Source organism: Coptis chinensis, chromosome 3 (assembly GCF_015680905.1).
Source record: "Coptis chinensis isolate HL-2020 chromosome 3, ASM1568090v1, whole genome shotgun sequence".
Lineage (NCBI taxonomy): Eukaryota > Viridiplantae > Streptophyta > Magnoliopsida > Ranunculales > Ranunculaceae > Coptis > Coptis chinensis.
In genome coordinates, this window is record NC_141458.1 from 122,273,116 (window position 1) to 122,292,017 (window position 18,902).

Consider the following 18,902-nt stretch of genomic DNA (forward strand, 5'->3'; position numbering starts at 1 on the left):
AATTTCAAGAAACATTTTAGTCTTTAAAGTGTGTAAACATAGGAAGACTTACTTTTCGAACTTAAGGTTATGCCGCGAAAAACTATTTCCTCGTCCTCAACGCCGAAAAATCCTCTAGTCGATTCATATAACTGGGTCAGTGAACAAAATAACAATCCGGAATAGTTGATGGACCCTAGCGAGTATATTTTTTGAACAAAATTCGAAAACTGGAAGAGAGGGCGCAGTCAAACAATAAGAATAGCATACCAAACGAATACAAAAAAAATTCGCAATAAAACAACTGTACGTACCATTAGATCTAGACCATTTTCTTGTAAATCATCTCCAGTGATCTCATTTCTCAACTTCCAAACTTCCTCGTCAAATTCACTTACCAAATTTTTGAGACCATCAGCATTAGCCTCATTCCTCATTTTCAACCATTCTTCTAAATTTGATTTACTGTCAAACCCATTCAACTTCAATTCCCATTTGAAAACTTGGTTTTTAAAATTTAGTTTATACTTCGTTCCTAACCTCACTAAACCCTTTGATTTCATAGGATTTAATTTTTTCAGAAAATCGAGAATTTCAAGCAAAGAGTTCACGTCCAACAAAAAAAATATTAATGGGGTTGTCTCAAGGAAATATACATACCCAAACTTCGTTTCCAACTTTTTTAATGCGTACTTCTGGATTCTCACTAGATGATAGTATCGCATATATCCATTACCAACCAAACCCTTCAGCTCCTCCACAACCGCATCTAAGACTGATTGTCTCTCCAAATCGATCTTCACTGACTTCCAACTTTCAGAAATATAAAAGCATCTAGCACGCCATAGATTTGGGTACTCACCAGTTTTTTTTTTATCTTTCTTCCAATATTTTTTAACTCTAACACTCCATTCATCTGTGTCAACAACCTTCCAATGTGCTTCATTGATATAAACTCTCCAAGCAGAATCCACTTCTTCAAGAAACTTGGAACTGCTGCTTGAAAGAAGATGGCTATTCAAAATGTGTTCAAATCGCTCGTCTGGCTTGCTAAAAGTAGCTTCACACAATGAGCAAAAATGACCTTCGAATGTAGGCAACAACAGTTTGGCTTCTTCCAAATATTTTTGGTTATATTCTTGTTGGGATGTTTTGAAGAAAGCTTGCAAACCTTTTAAGGAGTACGACGGCATTGGGTTGTTTGAAGAAGAAGAAGAAGCTAGCAGGGATGTTTTTTGTTTTGTCTGATATCTATTTTGTAATAGCGGTTGAGATTATACGTGCGAGAGAGTTCTAATAGCGGTTGAGAATCTCAAGTACGGACGTGTGAAGAAGAAGGGCTAGGCAGAAGAAGCTAGCGGGGATGTTTTTTGTTTGTCTGATTTCTATTTTGTAATAGTTATACGAGGGAACGTAGTGTGAAGATTTCTAGTAGTCGAAAAATGAAAACATAATCATATTGCTCATAGGGAAAAATGAATGTGTTTCATGTTATCAGTAACCACAAATAGTAACCAAGTAGTATAACTGACATGAACCACCATAATACATCAATAAAAAAAGGTCAGTCTTCCTCTTCCTTGAGTAGTCATGAACAAGAAAATTGGACACAAGTTTCCCTCCTGTACTCTTTGCTAATGAGCACCCTTCATTGTTCTTTTTCTGCCCTCCCCTATGATTCGAACAAAATTCCTCACAAGTCTCTTCTTTCAGTCTCTTTTTGACATTTAAAGAAATTGAAATTATCGTTTATAGCTTGTCGTGAGAATCCTCATCTTCTCCTTCTCCTTCTCCTGATCCAGCACCTGCAGCCCCACCAGATCTCTGGTAAACAGCAGTGATAATTGGGGCCACTCGAGAGCCTCCTTGACAACAGTCTCAATCTTTTCATTCTCTTCAGATTCAAGCTTGTCCTTGTCGTTGATTTGGTTCTTCATGTTGTAGATATAAGTCTCCAAACTGTTTCGGGCATCAATCTTTTCCTTGACTTTCTTATCTTCCTCCGCAAATTCCTCTGCCTCTTGAACCATACGGTCAATCTCCTCCTGACTCAGACGAGGTGATGGTAATTTTCTCTGATTTGCCACGGCCTTGTCCTCAGCCTTAACGTTCAGGACACCATTGGCATCAACCTCAAATGTCACTTCAATCTGTGGAGTTCCCCTGTTCAAATGAAAGGAAACTATTATTAGGTTTCTCCTTTAAAACATGGCTCTGTAACAAATTGGAAAGGCGTGCTTACAAACCTTGGTGCTGGGGCAATTCCAGAAAGATCAAATTTCCCAAGCTCCCTGCAGTCCTTTGTGAGACTCCTTTCACCTTCAAAAACCTTTAAAAAAGAATACCAATAATCCATTAGATAAAGGTTGGCATCATGTCATTTAGCTCAAATTCTACTATACTTATATTCGAAATGCATTGTGTACATATAATTACCTGAATGGAAACAGTAGTCTAATGATCTTGGTAAGTTGTAAAGACTTGGGATTTCTTAGTTGGAATAACAGTGTTTCTTGGAATCAATTTAGTCATCACACCACCCACGGTTTCAATACCAAGGGTAAGAGGAGCCACATCCAAGAGAAGGATATCTGCAACAAAGCCATTAATGTAATGTCAGTAAAAAATATCTAGTACTTAGAGTTGCTTCTTATTATAATGTGGTCAAATTGCTCGTCGCTTTCTAAAAATAGCTTGACAAAGTGAGCAAAAATAACCTTCAAATTTAGGCAACAAAAGTTTAGCTTCTTCTAAATATTTTTTGTTATCTTTTGAAGAAAACTGTCAAATCTTTTATGGAGTACGACGACATTGTTGATGGGTTGTTTGAAGAAGACCTCAACCCAAACAAAAACACAAAAAACAAGCGTCAGACCTCAACCCAAACAAAAACACAAAAAACAAGCGTCAGACCTCAACCCAAACAAAAACACAAAAAACAAAAACAAAAAACAAAAAACAAATTTAGAAAGGACTTGCGGCGTAGCTTGTTGTACGTTTGTCTTAATTATTTGTAAAACTTGTTATCATTATTAATAAAATTTCCACTTAAAAAAACAAAAAAAACAAAACAATGTAATTTTTTATTTTCAATGTTAATCTTTTATAGTTTTCTCCACATGATATTATAATTATATAGACTTATAACATTATAGAAAATTAACAATTTGTTAAATTGTTGTAGACTTGTGGGCTAGATTATATAAATATATATAAACATAGTAGTATCAATTAATTGCACGCTTGTCCTAATTATTTGTAAAACTCATTATCATTATCAATAAAATTTTAACTTAAAAAAACAAAAACAAAAAAAACAAAACAATGTAATTTTTTATTTTCAATGTTAATATTTTATAGTTTTCTCTACATGATAGTATAATTATATAGATACAAACACACAAAATTTCATTTTTGAATTGTTGAGTCTTCATCATTTTAACCCCACAAGAGTGGTTGAACTGTATAGAAAATCTTTGTTGAATTGTTGTAGAAATTTTTTTATATAGTAGTTAACTTGGAGAAAAATATCTATTTCAAAGAAGCAAGAAACTCTTTTTAATTTTTTAAATGGGTTACGCTTTCTTTTAACTTTAATGAAAAAATGAAAACATAATCATACTGCTCATAGTGAAAAATGAATGTGTTTCATGTTATCAGTAACCACAAATAGGAACTAAATAGTATAACCGACATGAACCGCATAATGCATCAATCAAAAAAGCTCAGTCTTCCTTGAGTAGTAATGAACCTCAAAAATATGATATCACACGAAATTGTACAAAGAAAAATGAATGGTACTTTATGATTTGCCCTCCTGTCCTCTTTGCTAATGAGCACCCTTTCATTGTTCTTTTTGAAGAATGCCCTCCCCCTATGATTCTCGACAAAATTCCTCAAAATTATATGAAGTCTCTTCTTTCAGTCTCTTTTTGACATTTAAAAGAAATTGAAATTATCGTTTATTATATCCTTCTTCTAATAATCCTAATCTTCTCCTTCTCGATCCAAAGACGGTGGGGCCCTCACCACATAACTAATTGCCTGAAAAAAATCATTCATGATTGGGTTGCATACAACTTCTATTCTTAAACAAGCGTCAGACCTCAACCCAAACAAAAACACAAAAAACAAAAACAAAAAACAAAAAACAAATTTAGAAAGGACTTGCGGCGTAGCTTGTTGTACGTTTGTCTTAATTATTTGTAAAACTTGTTATCATTATCAATAAAATTTCCACTTAAAAAAACAAAAAAAACAAAACAATGTAATTTTTTATTTTCAATGTTAATCTTTTATAGTTTTCTCCACATGATATTATAATTATATAGACTTATAACATTATAGAAAGTTAACAATTTGTTAAATTGTTGTAGACTTGTGGGCTAGATTATATAAATATATATAAACATAGTAGTATCAATTAATTGCACGTTTGTCCTAATTATTTGTAAAACTCGTTATCATTATCAATAAAATTTTAACTTAAAAAAACAAAAACAAAAAAAACAAAACAATGTAATTTTTTATTTTCAATGTTAATCTTTTATAGTTTTCTCAAAATGATAGTATAATTATATAGATACAAACACACAAAATTTCATTTTCTGTATGAGTCTTCATCATTGAAACCTAAAGAGTGGTTGAACTATCGATCTTCTGACAACAAATTTTTGTAGTTAACTTGGAGAAAAATATCTATTTCAAAGAAGCAGTAAACTCTTTAATGACATAAAGAAAAAGTACGCTTTCTTTTTAACTTTAATATTAAAAAATTAAAACATAATCATACTCTAGTTTTGTGAATTGAAAAAATGAATGTGTTTTATGTTTATACCTTTTGAAAAAAAAGGTGTACACAAATAGGAACTAAATAGTATAACCCGACATGAACCGCTCAATGCATTTGTGTCAAAAAACTTTCCACTTTCCTTTATTAATATAAACCTCAAAAAGAATCCACTCTTTCAAGAAACTTGAAAATCGGAAACAAGATGGCTGCCCTCATGTCCTGGTTAAATGAGCACCCTTTCATTGTTCTTTTTTCTGCCCTTGACAATGATTCAAAAATAACCTTCAAATTTTATAACAAAAAGTTTCTTCTTTTAAATATTTTTTTTTACATTTAAAGAAATTGAAATTATCGCCTATAGCTTGTTTGAAGAATCCTAATCTTCTCCTTCTCGATCCAAAGTCTGCAATATATTTCTATTTTCTCATAGGCTCTTGAGAAACATCGATGATGATTGGGTTGCATACAACTTCTATTCTTAAACAAGCGTCCGACTTCAACCCAAACAAAAAAACAAAAAAACAAAAAAAAAAACTAAAACAAATTTAGAAAGGACTTTTGCAGTAGCTTGTTTGATATTGAGGGTTGTCTTAATTATTTGTAAAACTTGTTATCATTATCAATAAAATTTTCACTTAAAAAAAAAAAACAAAACAATGTAATTTTTTTATTTTTTGTGATGTTAATCTTTTATAGTTTTTTTTCCACATTTATTATAGTTATATAGACTTATAACATTATAAAACTAAGTTAACAATTTGTTAAAAAAAATGTAGACTTAATGGAAGGCTAGATTATATAAATATATATAAACATAGTAGTATCAATTAATTGCACGTTGTCATAATTATTTGTAAAACTTCGTTATCATTATCAATAAAATTTTAACTTAAAAAAACAAAAACAAAAAAAACAAAACGATGTAATTTTTTATTTTCAATGTTAATCTTTTATAGTTTTCTCTACATGATAGTATAATTATATAGACTTATAACATTATAGAAAGTTAACAATTTGTTGAATTGTTATAGTTTCAATGTTAATCTTTTATAGTTTTCTCCACATGATAGTATGATTATATAGACTTGTAACATTATAGAAAGTTAACAATTTGTTGAATTGTTGTAGACTTGTGGGCTAGATTATATAGATATATATAGACATAGTAGTATCAATTAATTAATGACTTAAGTGTTTAAGTAGTTAACTTTATCAGTCTATATTAAATTTTAAGTAGTCAACACACTCTAGTTTTGTGAATTGAAATAAATGTATAATTTTGTTGATCTTTATTGTTTATACCTTTTGACAAAAAAAAAGGTGTACACATAATCTCGCACCCCTTAGTTTGAGGGGGTTTAGAATCCTAACTCCGTCCCTGCTAACACTCAATTCATTTGTGTCAACAACCTTCCACTTTGCTTTATTAATATAAACTATCCAAGAAGAATCCACTCCTTTAAGAAACTTGAAACTGGTTGAAAGAGGATGGCTTCTCACAATGTGGTTAAATCGCTCGTCGCTTTCTAAAAATAGCTTGACAGAGTGAACAAAAATAACCTTCAAATTTAGGCAACAAAAGTTTAGCTTCTTCTAAATATTTTTGGTTATCTTTTGAAGAAAATTGGTTTCAAATTTTTAATCCAAAAATGAAAAAAATTGTTGATGGGTTGTTTTGAAGAAGAATGTTAGGTAGAATAAGCATACAACAACCATGGAGATGTTTTTTCTCTAGGAATTGAATTCTATTTTCTCATAAGCGGTTGAGAACTGAATTCTATTATAGTGGATCTGAATTCTATTATAGTGGATTCCATTCCAATGGTTTCTAACTCCATTCTATTCTTGATTAGTTTCGATAAAGACCCAATTTAAACTAGATAATGTAATGAAACATGTCAATCAATATATAATTAACATAGTATTTTTTTCAAGTTTTAATAGGAGTTTAAGCATCAACTGTAACAAAGGTTCCCCTGAAACCTTAAACTTGAATTTAATAAGAGTTTATACAAACACACAAAATTCCATTTTCTGTATGAAACCTGAAAAGTGGTTGAACTGTCGATCTTCTGACAAGAAATTTCTGTAGTTAACTTAGAGAAAAATATCTATTTCAAAGAAGCAGGAAACTCTTGCACATAGAAAAGTTAACTCTTGAGAAAAAAACATAATCATACTGCTCTAAATTTTATCATCGAATAACCGCAGGAAAAAGGTCAGTCTTCTTGCACTCAAAAGAGTAAGCGAATAACAAAAAATCGGACTTAAGCTTTCCTTTTGCTAATGAGCACCGTAATTGTTCTTTTTCTGCCTCCCCTAATTGAAAAAATAATCTATTAAGTCTCTTCATCGTTTTTGACATTTAAAGAAATTGAAATTATCGCCTATAATCCTCATCTTCTCCTTCTCCTTCTCCTGATCCAGCACCTGCAGCCCCACCAGATCTCTGGTAAACAGCAGTGATGATTGGGTTGCATACAGCTTCTACCTCCTTGAGCTTCTCATCATAATCATCCTTTTCAGCAGACTGGTTTTCATCGAGCCACTCGAGAGCCTCCTTGACTGCAGTCTCAATCTTTTCCTTCTCTTCAGATTCAAGCTTGTCTGCAAGCTTGTCCTTGTCGTTGATTTGGTTCTTCATGTTGTAGATATAAGTCTCCAAACTGTTTCGGGCATCAATCTTTTCCTTGACTTTCTTATCTTCCTCCGCAAATTCCTCTGCTTCTTGAACCATACGGTCAATCTCCTCCTGACTCAGACGACCCTTGTCGTTGGTGATGGTAATTTTCTCAGATTTGCCACCAGCCTTGTCCTCAGCCTTAACGTTCAGGACACCATTGGCATCAACCTCAAATGTCACTTCAATCTGTGGAGTTCCCCTGTTCAAATGAAAGGAAACTATTATTAGGTTTCTCCTTTAAAACATGGCTCTGTAACAAATTGAAAAGGCGTGCTTACAAACCTTGGTGCTGGGGCGATTCCAGAAAGATCAAATTTCCCAAGCTCCCTGCAGTCCTTTGTGAGACTCCTTTCACCTTCGAAAACCTTTAAAAAAGAATACCAATAATCCATTAGATAAAGGTTGGCAGCATGTCATTTAGCTCAAATTCTACTATACTTATATTCGAAATGCAATGTGTACATATAATTACCTGAATGGAAACAGTAGTCTGATGATCTTGGTAAGTTGTAAAGACTTGGGATTTCTTAGTTGGAATAACAGTGTTTCTTGGAATCAATTTAGTCATCACACCACCCACAGTTTCAATACCAAGAGTAAGAGGAGCCACATCCAAGAGAAGGATATCTGCAACAAAGCCATTAATGTAATGTCAGTCAAAAACATCTAGTACTTATAGTTGCTTCTTATTATTGTTGATAAAATGATGTACACTGTGAGAAGAAAAACACACCTTTGGTTTCTTCACCACCTTCTCCACTCAGGATGCTTCCTTGTACAGCAGCACCAAAAGCGACAGCCTCATCGGGGTTAACACCCTTGTTTGGCTCCTTTCCATCAAAGTAATCCCTAAGGAGTTGTTGAACCTTGGGAATTCTGGTACTTCCTCCTACAAGGACAATTTCATCAATCTGGTTCTTCTGTAACCCAGCATCATCCATGGCCTTCTTTACAGGTCCCATTGTCTTCCTGAATAGGTCATTGTTCAACTCTTCAAATCTTGCTCGGGTTAGTGGTTCTGAGAAATCCAAACCATCATAAAGAGATTCAATCTCCACCCGGACCTGGTGCTGGTTACTCAAGGCTCTCTTAGCTCTCTCAGCCTCCCTCCTAAGCTTTCCAAGAGCTCTGTTATCCTTGCTGATGTCCTTTCCGTGCTTCTTCTTGATCAATTTGATGAAGTACTCCATAATCCTCTGATCAAAGTCCTCACCTGCAAGAAAATAATTTTTTAAACATTATTTAACAACAATGCAATGCCAACCTTCTAGGTTTTCAAGACCCAGACAAAGAAGTATACACGAATCTCACCTCCCAAATGAGTGTCTCCATTTGTGGCTAGAACCTCAAAGACACCATTATCAATTGTCAAAATACTGACATCAAATGTTCCACCACCAAGGTCAAATACAAGAATGTTCTTCTCCCCACCCTTCTTGTCCAAACCATAGGCGATAGCTGCTGCAGTTGGCTCATTAATAATCCTAGCGACGTTCAACCCAGCAATAACACCAGCATCCTTTGTGGCTTGCCTCTGGGCATCATTGAAGTAGGCTGCAAAACACGCACGAAGATAAATGAGCAAGTTTGATAACAATCCATTTCCAGAAATGTTAAAACTTAGGCCTGCAATAGCTCAAATGTTATTTATTTACCAGGAACGGTAACAACTGCATCCTTGATCTTCTTTCCAAGGAATGCTTCAGCTGTCTCCTTCATCTTAACAAGAATCATAGCGCTGATCTCCTCTGGACTGAATACCTTTGTCTCACCAGTATTCAGTTTAACTTGAATATAAGGCTTTCCGTCCTTGTTCACTATCTTGTATGGAACAAGCTTCAAGTCTTTCTGAACTTCTTTATCTTCAAATCTACACAATATAAATTTGTTATAGTCAAGTTCGAGCCAAATAAAAAAATCCTACTAACACCAGTGAAAAAATTGAAAAAACATTCTTACTTTCTTCCAATAAGCCTTTTAACATCAAACACCGTCCTCTCCGCATTGGCAGCTGCCTGATTCTTTGCAGCTTCACCAATTAGTCTTTCACCATCGGTGAAAGCCACCCATGATGGAGTAATACGGTTTCCTTGATCATTAGCTATGATTTCAACATGGCCATTCTTATAAACACCCACACATGAATAAGTCGTACCAAGATCAATACCAATTACTGTTCCCAACTTGCTACCTTCCTCTTTCGCAGTACAGAATACAGATAGAGATCCTACATATATATTAACAAGGTCCAACAATTACATACAATGCCAAAATTCTCTTACAAGATATAATTTCAATTTGTTATATAAGATCCACTCCTCTTAAACTCAATCCAACATGTAAATTTCAGATCTACTCATTAACTAAATACTAGTGAGATCCATTCAATTAGATCCGAATTATAAACTAAACATATTGAATCAGATCGACGAAAAATAATAAAACGAATGAGAAAAGAAGAATGCGTACCAGCAAAAACAAACGCAAACACGAGTATAGAACAACGTATCCTCCATGAACCATCCATGGCGCTACCTTTCTTTTTATCTGTCCTCAAATCTTCAAATTCTAGCTTTCAGAATTTTTTCTCTCTCTCTTGTTGAAAGGTGGGACTATATATACTTTGTTGTCGATGGAGTTAAAAATTGGTCAGGGCAATAGAGCGAGTCATTGATGGTGACGTGGACCAATTAGGTTTTGAGGAGGATGATGTGAGCCAATTACAAGTGTTCTTTTGGTTGGGTGGTTATGTACCGTTGATCTTGTGAACTAAATAAAGGGGTTACGTTTTTCGGCTGATATCAACCGTTGATTTTGAACGCGTAACGTGGCTGTTGGGTTTCGTAGAAGGTGGACTTTGGGACACTTTTGTTTTAATTCAATTTTAGTCCACCGCTACGTTACGCATTCATAACTACTAAGCCCAACATAGCTCTGGTACATGACGTGCCAAATGTACCTCCAATTAACCGTGAAGGATCCATAAGCCCATTAGAGCGTTTAATGGAGATCTGCTAAATTAGGCTGTTAAATTAGTGCCACATAAGTGTTTTTAGCTTGCCCAGTTAAATTTGGTTCCCCAAAATTAAAAAAACCAATCCAATTGCGTTTTTTGTTTTGAAGTGCTAAATGATATGGACGGCTATAGTTTCTATCGTCCGTTTAGTATTTTTTGAATTTTTTGGACGGACGATACAGTTTTTGCCGTCTGTCGAAATTTAACACACGGACGTCGAAACTATGCCGTTCGTCTTCCGAACTTATTATAGCAGCTGCTAGTGAAGGTCTTTATTTTGGTTGGGTTTATTACTCCTTCCAAATTTAAAACCCTTTTAGTAGCCCTATTAGAATGACATATTTGTGGTTGAGGTGTTATATTTGCTTTTAGCAGTCCATATAGCCCCATCGGACTTGCTCTAAATACTTGGACTTGACATCTTACATTTGCTGCTGTCAAAACTCCGGCCAAAAAGGATCAACCATTGGTTACGAGCATGATTTTGGTGTTGAGGGTTATCAAGACCGGTCTATGGTTTAAGTCCAACAAACGGATGTATATATACTTACATAGTTGGCTTGATGCCCAACCACAATAACTGCTCAGCCACAAGTTTCAAAACAGAAAACCAATAACTTCCTTCACAAATTAACACCACAGCTGTGGCATTCTCCTCAGTTTAAGCCAAAAAAATGAAGATGGCGGTGGTCTACCTACTTCTAGCCACCGCCATTCTCCTCATCCTCGCCTTCTCCCAATCTCCATCCTTTCGAAAGCATCCACGAAACCTTAGCATGCATCGTCGCATTGGCAACGTCCATGCCCCATTTGATCCGTTAGTCACAAAGCTCATTGAAAAAGGAGCCCACGTAAAGAATTCAGATTCAAAACCTCTTCCACTGACCAATTCGGCCTACTTAAATCCATTTAATGGTAACTTTGAGGACCCTGAGGAGTACTTTAGTGACGAAGGACAATTTAATATAAAAGGGAGATTGCAAATTTTATTTCCTGTGCTAGATAGGTCACCTGAAGATGGATCAATTAGTTTGAAAGAATTAGAAGGTTGGAATCTACAACAAGCAACTGACCAGTTAATTTATAGGACTCGAAAGGAGATGAATGAACACGACAAGGATAACGATGGAGCCATTACTTTCGCTGAATATCTCCCCCGATTTTCCGATGAAGATATAGGTAGGTATCTATGCATGTTCCATTCTTTTGTAAAATTTATCCTAGAAGGCTAGAATCCATGGTAAAAGGAAACAACATGACCCCGCAATAAAATGATTAACCATTAGATGGAAGAAGATAAACTGAAAAAAAAAATTGTAATTAGTGTTCTTTTTTCATCCTAGCTAGAAATGACATGACCCATGGTCAAGCAGGATGGTGGAAGGATAAATTTGTTAATGCAGACATAGATGACAACGGTTATCTCAACTTCACAGAATTTATGGAGTAAGCTTATATCCCGAATTTATGTTTTTCCTTTAATTTTCCTTATTCAACTTAATTTCGATACATTTTCCCTCCTTTCAGCTTCTTGCACCCTGAAGACAGTCAAAATGAAAAGATTCAGCGATGGCTGTTGAAAGAAAAAATGCGGTACATATCCGACATAAATTGTCCATATAACTAACGTACTAGTGTTTATCACTTTATTATATAATTGTTAGTAGTTATATGATTTTTTCTTAAATGTTCTAAGGTTGTCCTATTGTTTTTACAGAGGGATGAGAGCCCTCTAGGATCGTTTATGAACGCACTCCTTCCTGAGTGTACATTTTTTTTTATTCCTTCCAATTGGGAAACAGTGATCTTATATATGTGTAGTTGTGTACGATGTACAGAGGGATGGACCATGACCAAGATGGCAAACTCAATTTTAATGAATTTCGCGCTCAAGCTTATGATAATTACAAGAACACCTTAGAATTTGAAAGTGGTGGAGATGATGTACCCAGTGCCGAAGAAAAATTTGATGAACTTGATCTGAATAAGGATAGGTATGAGCTTCATCGTTATCGAACACTCTGCCAATATGGGAGTTTGCCCTGTTTCTTAAGCTCTATTTTATTCCTTAATTGGCAGGCTATTGACTGAAGAAGAACTGAGGCCTATCATTCATTACCTTCATCCAGGAGAGCTTACGTATGCTACGCATTACACAAGATTCCTAATCCATGAGGTCGGCAGTAGCTATACATATATAACATATGTATTGGACGGTATAGTACACGGAATTTTTAACCAACTTATTTAATGTTCGATTGATACAGGCTGATGATGATAAAGATGGCGAATTAACGTTGAATGAGATGATGGATCACCATCATATATTCTATAACACTGTAATTATGGACTATGATATTGGTGATGATGACGATTTCCACGACGAATTTTAGAAGATCCTAGCTTTGCTAGCACAGGACAATCATTGTTCCTTCCTGGGATACTTTGAAGGGAGGGATTATAAAGGACATATTTTATCTTGACACGTAAACAAACTCAAAATCGTTAGAGTATTTATAAGTTTTGGATGAAGCTAATATTTTGTAGATATCATCTCCTAACTATTATAAACATTGTCACAAATAATCAAAAAAATCAAAAAATTCCAAACTTGCCAAATGTTGTTAACAATTTACAAAATTTGGCTAATTGTAAACTATTCATTTTCACCATTTTTTATACTATATTTGGCAAGTTTAGAAATTTTTGATTTTTTTTATTATTTGTGAACAATATTTAGAATAGTTAGGAGATCATATCTACAAAATATTAGCCTAATCTGAAACTTATAAATGCCCTAACGATTTTGAGTTTGTTTACGTGTCAAAGATAAAATATGTCCTTAGAACCCCTCCCTACTTTGAATCACAAACAACCTTCACCTTTGCTCAACATCATTCTTTTTTTCATTTAATGGTTCAAAGAGAATGACAATTCTTTGCTTTCCATGTAAATTAATTAAACAATTAGGATTAACTAAATAGGCTAGAGATTAAGAAGACAACCTCCAGTAACAAAAAATGCTTAGGCGTCTTGGTTTAATATAGGCACTGCTTGCATCAAAATTCATGTCCTAAGAGCATTTCCCAATGCAAGGGATTATGAGGGTTTATTAAAAAAGTCATCAGTTTTTGGGGAAAATGGATGTGCAAATGTAAAGGTGAAAAACTTGGTGACTTTTTTCCATAGTTGATTTCAAGGTGAAACTTTTCACCGAGATAGTGACTGACTTGTTAACTTCGGACGGGATGTTAGATTCCATCTCGTGTGTTTTTTTTAAAAAAAAATCGGGATTTTATTTTCGGACGGAATGTTTCATTCCATCTCACGTGTTTTTAGGTTTTTTAACTTTTTTTTTTAACTGTTATATTCCGTAGATCAAAAAACCTCTAAACGGTGAAAAATTATGAATACCTATTCCGTCTAAGATCAAAAATTTTCAACTGCAAAAATTCTAACTCGTGAAAATTAATGACGAAGAAATAAGCCGCAGTTTTTCGTCTATTGAAGAAATAAGCCCTGGTCAGCACACAGTCTTTCGTATATACTATATATACTCTACCTAATTAAGATTTGATCGTGATTTATGCCAAAAGTTGATTTTAGTTCAAAAGTTTCAACCACCGTACGTACACATCTGACATCATCAGCTACTTCCAGGCTTCCAGCAATAACCGCGTTACTAAAAATATCCCACTACAAAAGAAAACGAGGGTCCCAAAAATGGTCGATAACAAAAATTCCAAAAACCCAGTCAAATTTTAGGATTGGGCACCGCCAAGTGGATCGGGATATGGCGGTTAAACCGTTAGGCACTTTATCTACCCTTTACGTGTCACTTTTTTCCTTTTTTGTGGGCCCCGAAAACTACTCTCTATCAATATTTTAAAAACCAAACCGGTAATCGAACCAATTTTTTGTTAAAATGGTTCAACCAGATTCAATCATAGTTTGACTCGGTCGGACCGATTGATATTTATTTAGCAAATTTTTTAATAATTACAATAATAAAATAAATAAATACATATTTTAATTCAATATTAATTGATATTATATATCAAAATAAATTTCTTATACAAGAAATAGATAGTAGTATGTTGGTTTGGAGTTTGGATTATCTTGTTTAGGTGTTAGGTCCACATTATCAATTTTAAAAAAAAAAAGAAAAAAAAAAATTATATAAAGATGATCCGGTTTAACCGGTTCGCCGGTTCAACTACGATTTAAGCTCAGACCGAGAGTCCAACCATAAACTCAAATTTTAACTGAACCGAATCGAAAATTTATCGGTTCCGGTCGGACCCCGGTTCAACCACCGGTCCGATCCGGTTTTCTAAACACTGCCCCCTATATATAAATACGTTTCAGATACTTGGCAGATGTCTTTAACAGTTAACAACAACAAGAACAACACACTTCTAGTTTTCTCCAAATTGGAGACCACAGCTCATTTCTTATTTTTATTAGTTAGGGTTTGAGTTATGGCAATTGTTTCTCCTACTCCTTCTCCATCAGCTTCATTCAACTACACTCGTTTAAAGCAACCCACACGTGTCATTCCATTTCCTTCATCAACAACCACACGTGTCGCAATCTCATCTCGTCTCAAATCTTCAAAGCCATTAAACTCAAAAAAAGATTCTTTTTCTTCTTCTTCTTCTTCTTCATCGATGAATCTTGAGTTTGAGTCTGATTCTGATTCTGATTACGAGCTTCAATATGAATTTCCAATACCAAGAAGAAAAAAAGGTTCTTTAGTATATGTTACACTGCCAATTGATGCAGTAGATTCGTTAGGGAAAGTTAAGAGAGTTAAAGCGATGTCGTATTCTTTTAAAGCACTTGCATTGGCGGGTGTTGAAGGTGTTGTTATGGAAGTTTGGTGGGGTTTAGTTGAGAGAGATGCTCCTTTGAGTTATGATTGGAGGAGTTATTTGGAAATTGTTGCTTTGGCTAAACATTTTGGTTTGAAGGTTCGTCCTGTTATGGCGTTTCACTCGTTCGGTGTCCCCGGAGATTCTTGCTGGTAAGTGTTTTATATCATTTATTCATATCATTAAAGGGGCAAGAAACAGAGGTTTTATATGTCGTTAAATGAAAGTCTAGCATTAAAATCTTGATTGAGGAACCATTTTTGATAAGTTGGTGTATAGAAGATATTGTATGTGGCTAGTTTCGAGCTGAATTTGGTTGGTTTTAACATAAAAATTTGTTCTTGAGTTTCGATCTCTCCTGAATTAAGTAACGCGACTGCTATTGGTTTCGTTTGATCAGACTCGGATTTGGCTGGGTTCAACATTCACAATGTCCATTCTAGGTAGAAACCCAAGAAAACCAATCAAAGGGAAAGTTGGAGAAAACCAAACAAAAAATGACCATCCAAACTTCAGAATGGGTCACCCCTTTGCGAGGAATCAATGTGATTTCCATATCATAAAAAAGTAGCCATAGGGGAGACCTGTATCTTAAACTATTTGTCACACTTCATCCGAAGATATTGACTCAATTTATTTTACATTCACGTTGATGATATTATCTGTAAAGACCAATGTGCTTCTATCTTAGAGAGTTAGTACATCTCCTAGTGGACTTTGGTGTATATGAAGAAAAACATTAGGCTTTTGGCACTTTTGACTTTCCTTTTCTTGCTTAGGATTGGAGTTACAAAGACTTTTACTTGTATTCTCGTATCCATATGATTGATATCTTCACTAGGAGGTTTTTAGTTGATATTTTCCATTTATTTGGATTGTTATTAAAAGAAATGATCGGCGAATTATCCTACAAGTTCAAGAATCTGGATTTCGTCCGGTTTCATTTAACTTCTGTTTTTTTTTTTTTTTTTGGATTTTACAAGTCTCTAAATGGCATTTAATTTTTGGTCTTTCCACCAACTATGGTTATACTGGTATTTAAAGTTTAGATCCTCTTTTGTTACAATGAAGGATCCCTCTTCCACACTGGGTGCGTCAAGTGATGATAGAACAGCCAGACTTGGCATTTTCAGACAGGTTTGGTAGAAGGAATGGGGAGTACATTTCCTTGGGATGTGATGTTCTACCTGTTCTGAAAGGTCGATCTCCTATGCAAGCCTATTCGGATTTTATGAGGAGCTTCAGAGACACATTCCAGGAACATCTTGGGATCACAGTAACTGTGAGACATCAATTTATTATTTGAAGTTAAGAATTTACTTGATTTGACATTTAATATAAGGGTCTTACTGTGATAATACTATTTTTCAGGGAATTCAAGTTGGAATGGGCCCTGCTGGTGAGCTGAGATATCCTTCATGCCCTTCTCAGAAGCTTGCTTGGTCTTGGCGCTTTCGTGAGCTGGGGGAGTTTCAGTGCTATGATAAGGTGGGGAGATAGGCTACCTTTACGTCCATGTTTGTATTGGAGTCTGCTATGTTCCTGTTTTGTTGTAAAATTTACTCCAGTGTTTTCTTTCCGAACAATCCAAACTCATATTTTGAAAGTGATAGCTCCCTTATTTTTGGATTGCTGAAGATTCAATTTTCTTCTCTTCAATTTTACAGTACATGCTTGCTTCTCTGAATGCATGTGCACAAAAGGTTGGAATGCGAGAGTGGGGAAATGGTGGTCCTCTTGGAGCTGGCAATTTGATGCAGAATCCTGAAGAAACAGAATTTTTTAAAAGTGATGGGTCTTGGAATACGCCATATGGCAGATTTTTTCTTGAATGGTACTCTGGTATGTTGCTTCTACATGGGGAGAGGCTGTGTATGATGGCAGAAACCATATTTTGGGGGACTGGAGTAAGCATTTCCGGGAAATTGGCAGGGATGCACTGGCACTATGGCACCGAATCTCATCCGTCTGAGTTGACTGCTGGTTACTACAATACCTCTATCAGAGATGGATACCTCCCCATAGCTCGCCTCTTCGGTAGGTATGGACTGATCTTATGCTGTACTGGCTTTGAAATGAGAGACTCGGAGGAGAAGCAGATGCATCCACTCAGCAGTCCAGAAGGGTTGCTTAGACAGATTCTATTGGCTGCCAGGGCATCTGATCTACCTCTTGATGGTGAAAATTCTGCAGCAAGGCTCAGTAATCAGTCATTGCAGCAGGTGCTGAAGATGTCCAGGTTTTATTCAGACGGTCTTGACGAGCTGTTCTTCTCCTTCAACTTTGTGAGAATGGGGCAGACTCTATTTGAACGTGATAACTGGACCCGCTTCACTGAATTTGTGAAGCAGATATCACATGGTAGTAATTTTCAGGCCAAGCTAAATTTTGGAGGGAGTGAATTATGCTTGTCCACATCAGCAGCTAAGAAGGTCCGAGTTGCACTTGCATATTGTTGAAAGCCTTTTTCTCAGTATCATCAACTGAAGCTGTATACATTGACTTGACGATCATTTGAGATCTTATTCATTACAGAATTTGTAACCTTACTATACTGTTTCCAAAGAAGATGTAACTAAGCCTTCCTGATTTTTCAGAAGAGGATGGCTTTTTCTCAATGTTTACACTCTTGAAAAATCAATTGGATCTTTTGTCTCTTCGAGTAGTGTTAATTCACTAAATCATTTTTTGCAATTTCTTTGGAAGAAGTTTGACTATATCAGAGAGTCTTGTATATGATGTTATTTGTCTGCCTTCTTTCATTAGACCTTGTTCGTAAGACGGCTTTGACAATTTTCTTACTACCTGCTGTTGCTAGAGGTCAATGTAACTCACATGAGTGATGGTGATGTTTATAAGACCTTAATGTTATATCTGCCTTGTGCATATATTATCTAACACTAGAAGCTCCTTGCTGTTGGGATGGCTCATTGAAACAGTCTGGTGTCCAAGTCCGGCCAACTCGACAAAGTCAGTTGACCTGTCATGCCCCTACTGGGAATACCTGGATTCGCGCAGCATCTCTTGTTTCTCAATCCTGTAAGTCCTAATATAGCTCACTCTTGTATTGACTTTTGTGGGCTGTCTATTTATATCTGTACCCCAACTCTTTACTTTTGAATTGTCACTCTCGGCAACCTTCATTATTCACTTTTGAATGACATTTTTTTGGTTTATCAATTCCTATTTCAGATTTTTTTATGAGCATGTCTTCAGTCCTCCTGAGTCCTGAACTAATTATACATAATGCGGTCTTACATGTACCTGGAGGCACTTTTAGATGTCTGTAGACTGCATGATGTGGATATCATGAGTTGTTTACAGTAATGCAGCGCGTAGTTGCTTGATGCGAAATGGCCGATGTTACTAGGAATATATCATCGGGGAAGCTATTTTATGTCATTTAATTAATAGTGCGAGGTTTGAGTGAAGCTGCAATCCTTGGAGATGTGCTGCACGCACCTTGCACTGTAAAATTACTTTTGTTTAAGAGGTACAGTTCTGATCCTAAATGCATACTATCCCAGATCTATATCTATACTTAATGACACTAGATCA

The 18,902-nt window shown here is 35.3% G+C and overlaps 3 protein-coding genes across 6 annotated transcripts; 2 read left to right on the forward strand and 1 right to left on the reverse strand.

Annotated features, from left to right (window-relative positions):
* Positions 1-1,449: 1,449 nt before the first annotated feature.
* Positions 1,450-10,070, reverse strand: LOC147513951 (luminal-binding protein 5-like). The gene is made up of 9 exons (XM_086597296.1): positions 9,924-10,070; positions 9,414-9,681; positions 9,110-9,324; positions 8,766-9,008; positions 8,188-8,667; positions 7,927-8,081; positions 7,737-7,819; positions 7,202-7,653; positions 1,450-1,784 (listed from the first exon to the last, which is right to left on the reverse strand). Exons 1-9 carry the CDS (start codon positions 9,979-9,981, stop codon positions 1,729-1,731), a joined length of 2,010 nt encoding a protein of 669 aa, XP_086453422.1. The 5' UTR covers positions 9,982-10,070; the 3' UTR covers positions 1,450-1,728.
* A 995-nt stretch (positions 10,071-11,065) lies between these two features.
* On the forward strand, positions 11,066-13,126 carry LOC147513952 (Calcium-binding EF hand family protein). Of its 3 annotated transcripts, none has more exons than XM_086599584.1 (6): positions 11,066-11,649; positions 11,814-11,916; positions 11,998-12,063; positions 12,309-12,464; positions 12,550-12,646; positions 12,738-13,126. In XM_086599584.1, exons 1-6 carry the CDS (start codon positions 11,145-11,147, stop codon positions 12,861-12,863), a joined length of 1,053 nt encoding a protein of 350 aa, XP_086455710.1. In that variant the 5' UTR covers positions 11,066-11,144; the 3' UTR covers positions 12,864-13,126. The 3 variants fall into 3 exon arrangements, with proteins under 3 accessions (XP_086455710.1, XP_086455711.1, XP_086455712.1); XM_086599585.1 differs by having other exon boundaries at positions 11,844-11,916; XM_086599586.1 differs by having other exon boundaries at positions 11,526-11,649; positions 11,818-11,916.
* Positions 13,127-14,850: 1,724 nt separating this feature from the next.
* Positions 14,851-18,001, forward strand: LOC147513953 (beta-amylase 3, chloroplastic-like). 2 transcript variants are annotated; one of them, XM_086597299.1, is made up of 4 exons: positions 14,851-15,496; positions 16,416-16,626; positions 16,716-16,832; positions 17,012-18,001. In XM_086597299.1, exons 1-4 carry the CDS (start codon positions 14,952-14,954, stop codon positions 17,801-17,803), a joined length of 1,665 nt encoding a protein of 554 aa, XP_086453425.1. In that variant the 5' UTR covers positions 14,851-14,951; the 3' UTR covers positions 17,804-18,001. The 2 variants fall into 2 exon arrangements, with proteins under 2 accessions (XP_086453425.1, XP_086453426.1); XM_086597300.1 differs by having other exon boundaries at positions 17,048-18,001.
* The last annotated feature ends 901 nt before the right edge of the window (positions 18,002-18,902 follow it).

Bases quoted from the DNA above. Each gene is read 5' to 3' on its own strand.
- LOC147513952 (XM_086599584.1), top strand. From the start codon at position 11,145: ATGAAGATGGCGGTGGTCTACCTACTTCTAGCCACCGCCATTCTCCTC. The intron at 11,650-11,813 runs GTAGGTATCTAT...TTTTCATCCTAG, and splicing joins ATTTTCCGATGAAGATATAG to CTAGAAATGACATGACCCAT. The intron at 12,647-12,737 runs GTCGGCAGTAGC...CGATTGATACAG, and splicing joins CAAGATTCCTAATCCATGAG to GCTGATGATGATAAAGATGG.
- LOC147513951 (XM_086597296.1), bottom strand. From the start codon at position 9,981: ATGGATGGTTCATGGAGGATACGTTGTTCTATACTCGTGTTTGCGTTT. The intron at 9,325-9,413 runs GTAAGAATGTTT...TATATTGTGTAG, and splicing joins AAAAGGCTTATTGGAAGAAA to ATTTGAAGATAAAGAAGTTC. The intron at 7,820-7,926 runs GTAATTATATGT...TCTTTTTTAAAG, and splicing joins AGACTACTGTTTCCATTCAG to GTTTTCGAAGGTGAAAGGAG.
- LOC147513953 (XM_086597299.1), top strand. From the start codon at position 14,952: ATGGCAATTGTTTCTCCTACTCCTTCTCCATCAGCTTCATTCAACTAC. The intron at 15,497-16,415 runs GTAAGTGTTTTA...GTTACAATGAAG, and splicing joins GTCCCCGGAGATTCTTGCTG to GATCCCTCTTCCACACTGGG. The intron at 16,833-17,011 runs GTGGGGAGATAG...TCAATTTTACAG, and splicing joins AGTTTCAGTGCTATGATAAG to TACATGCTTGCTTCTCTGAA.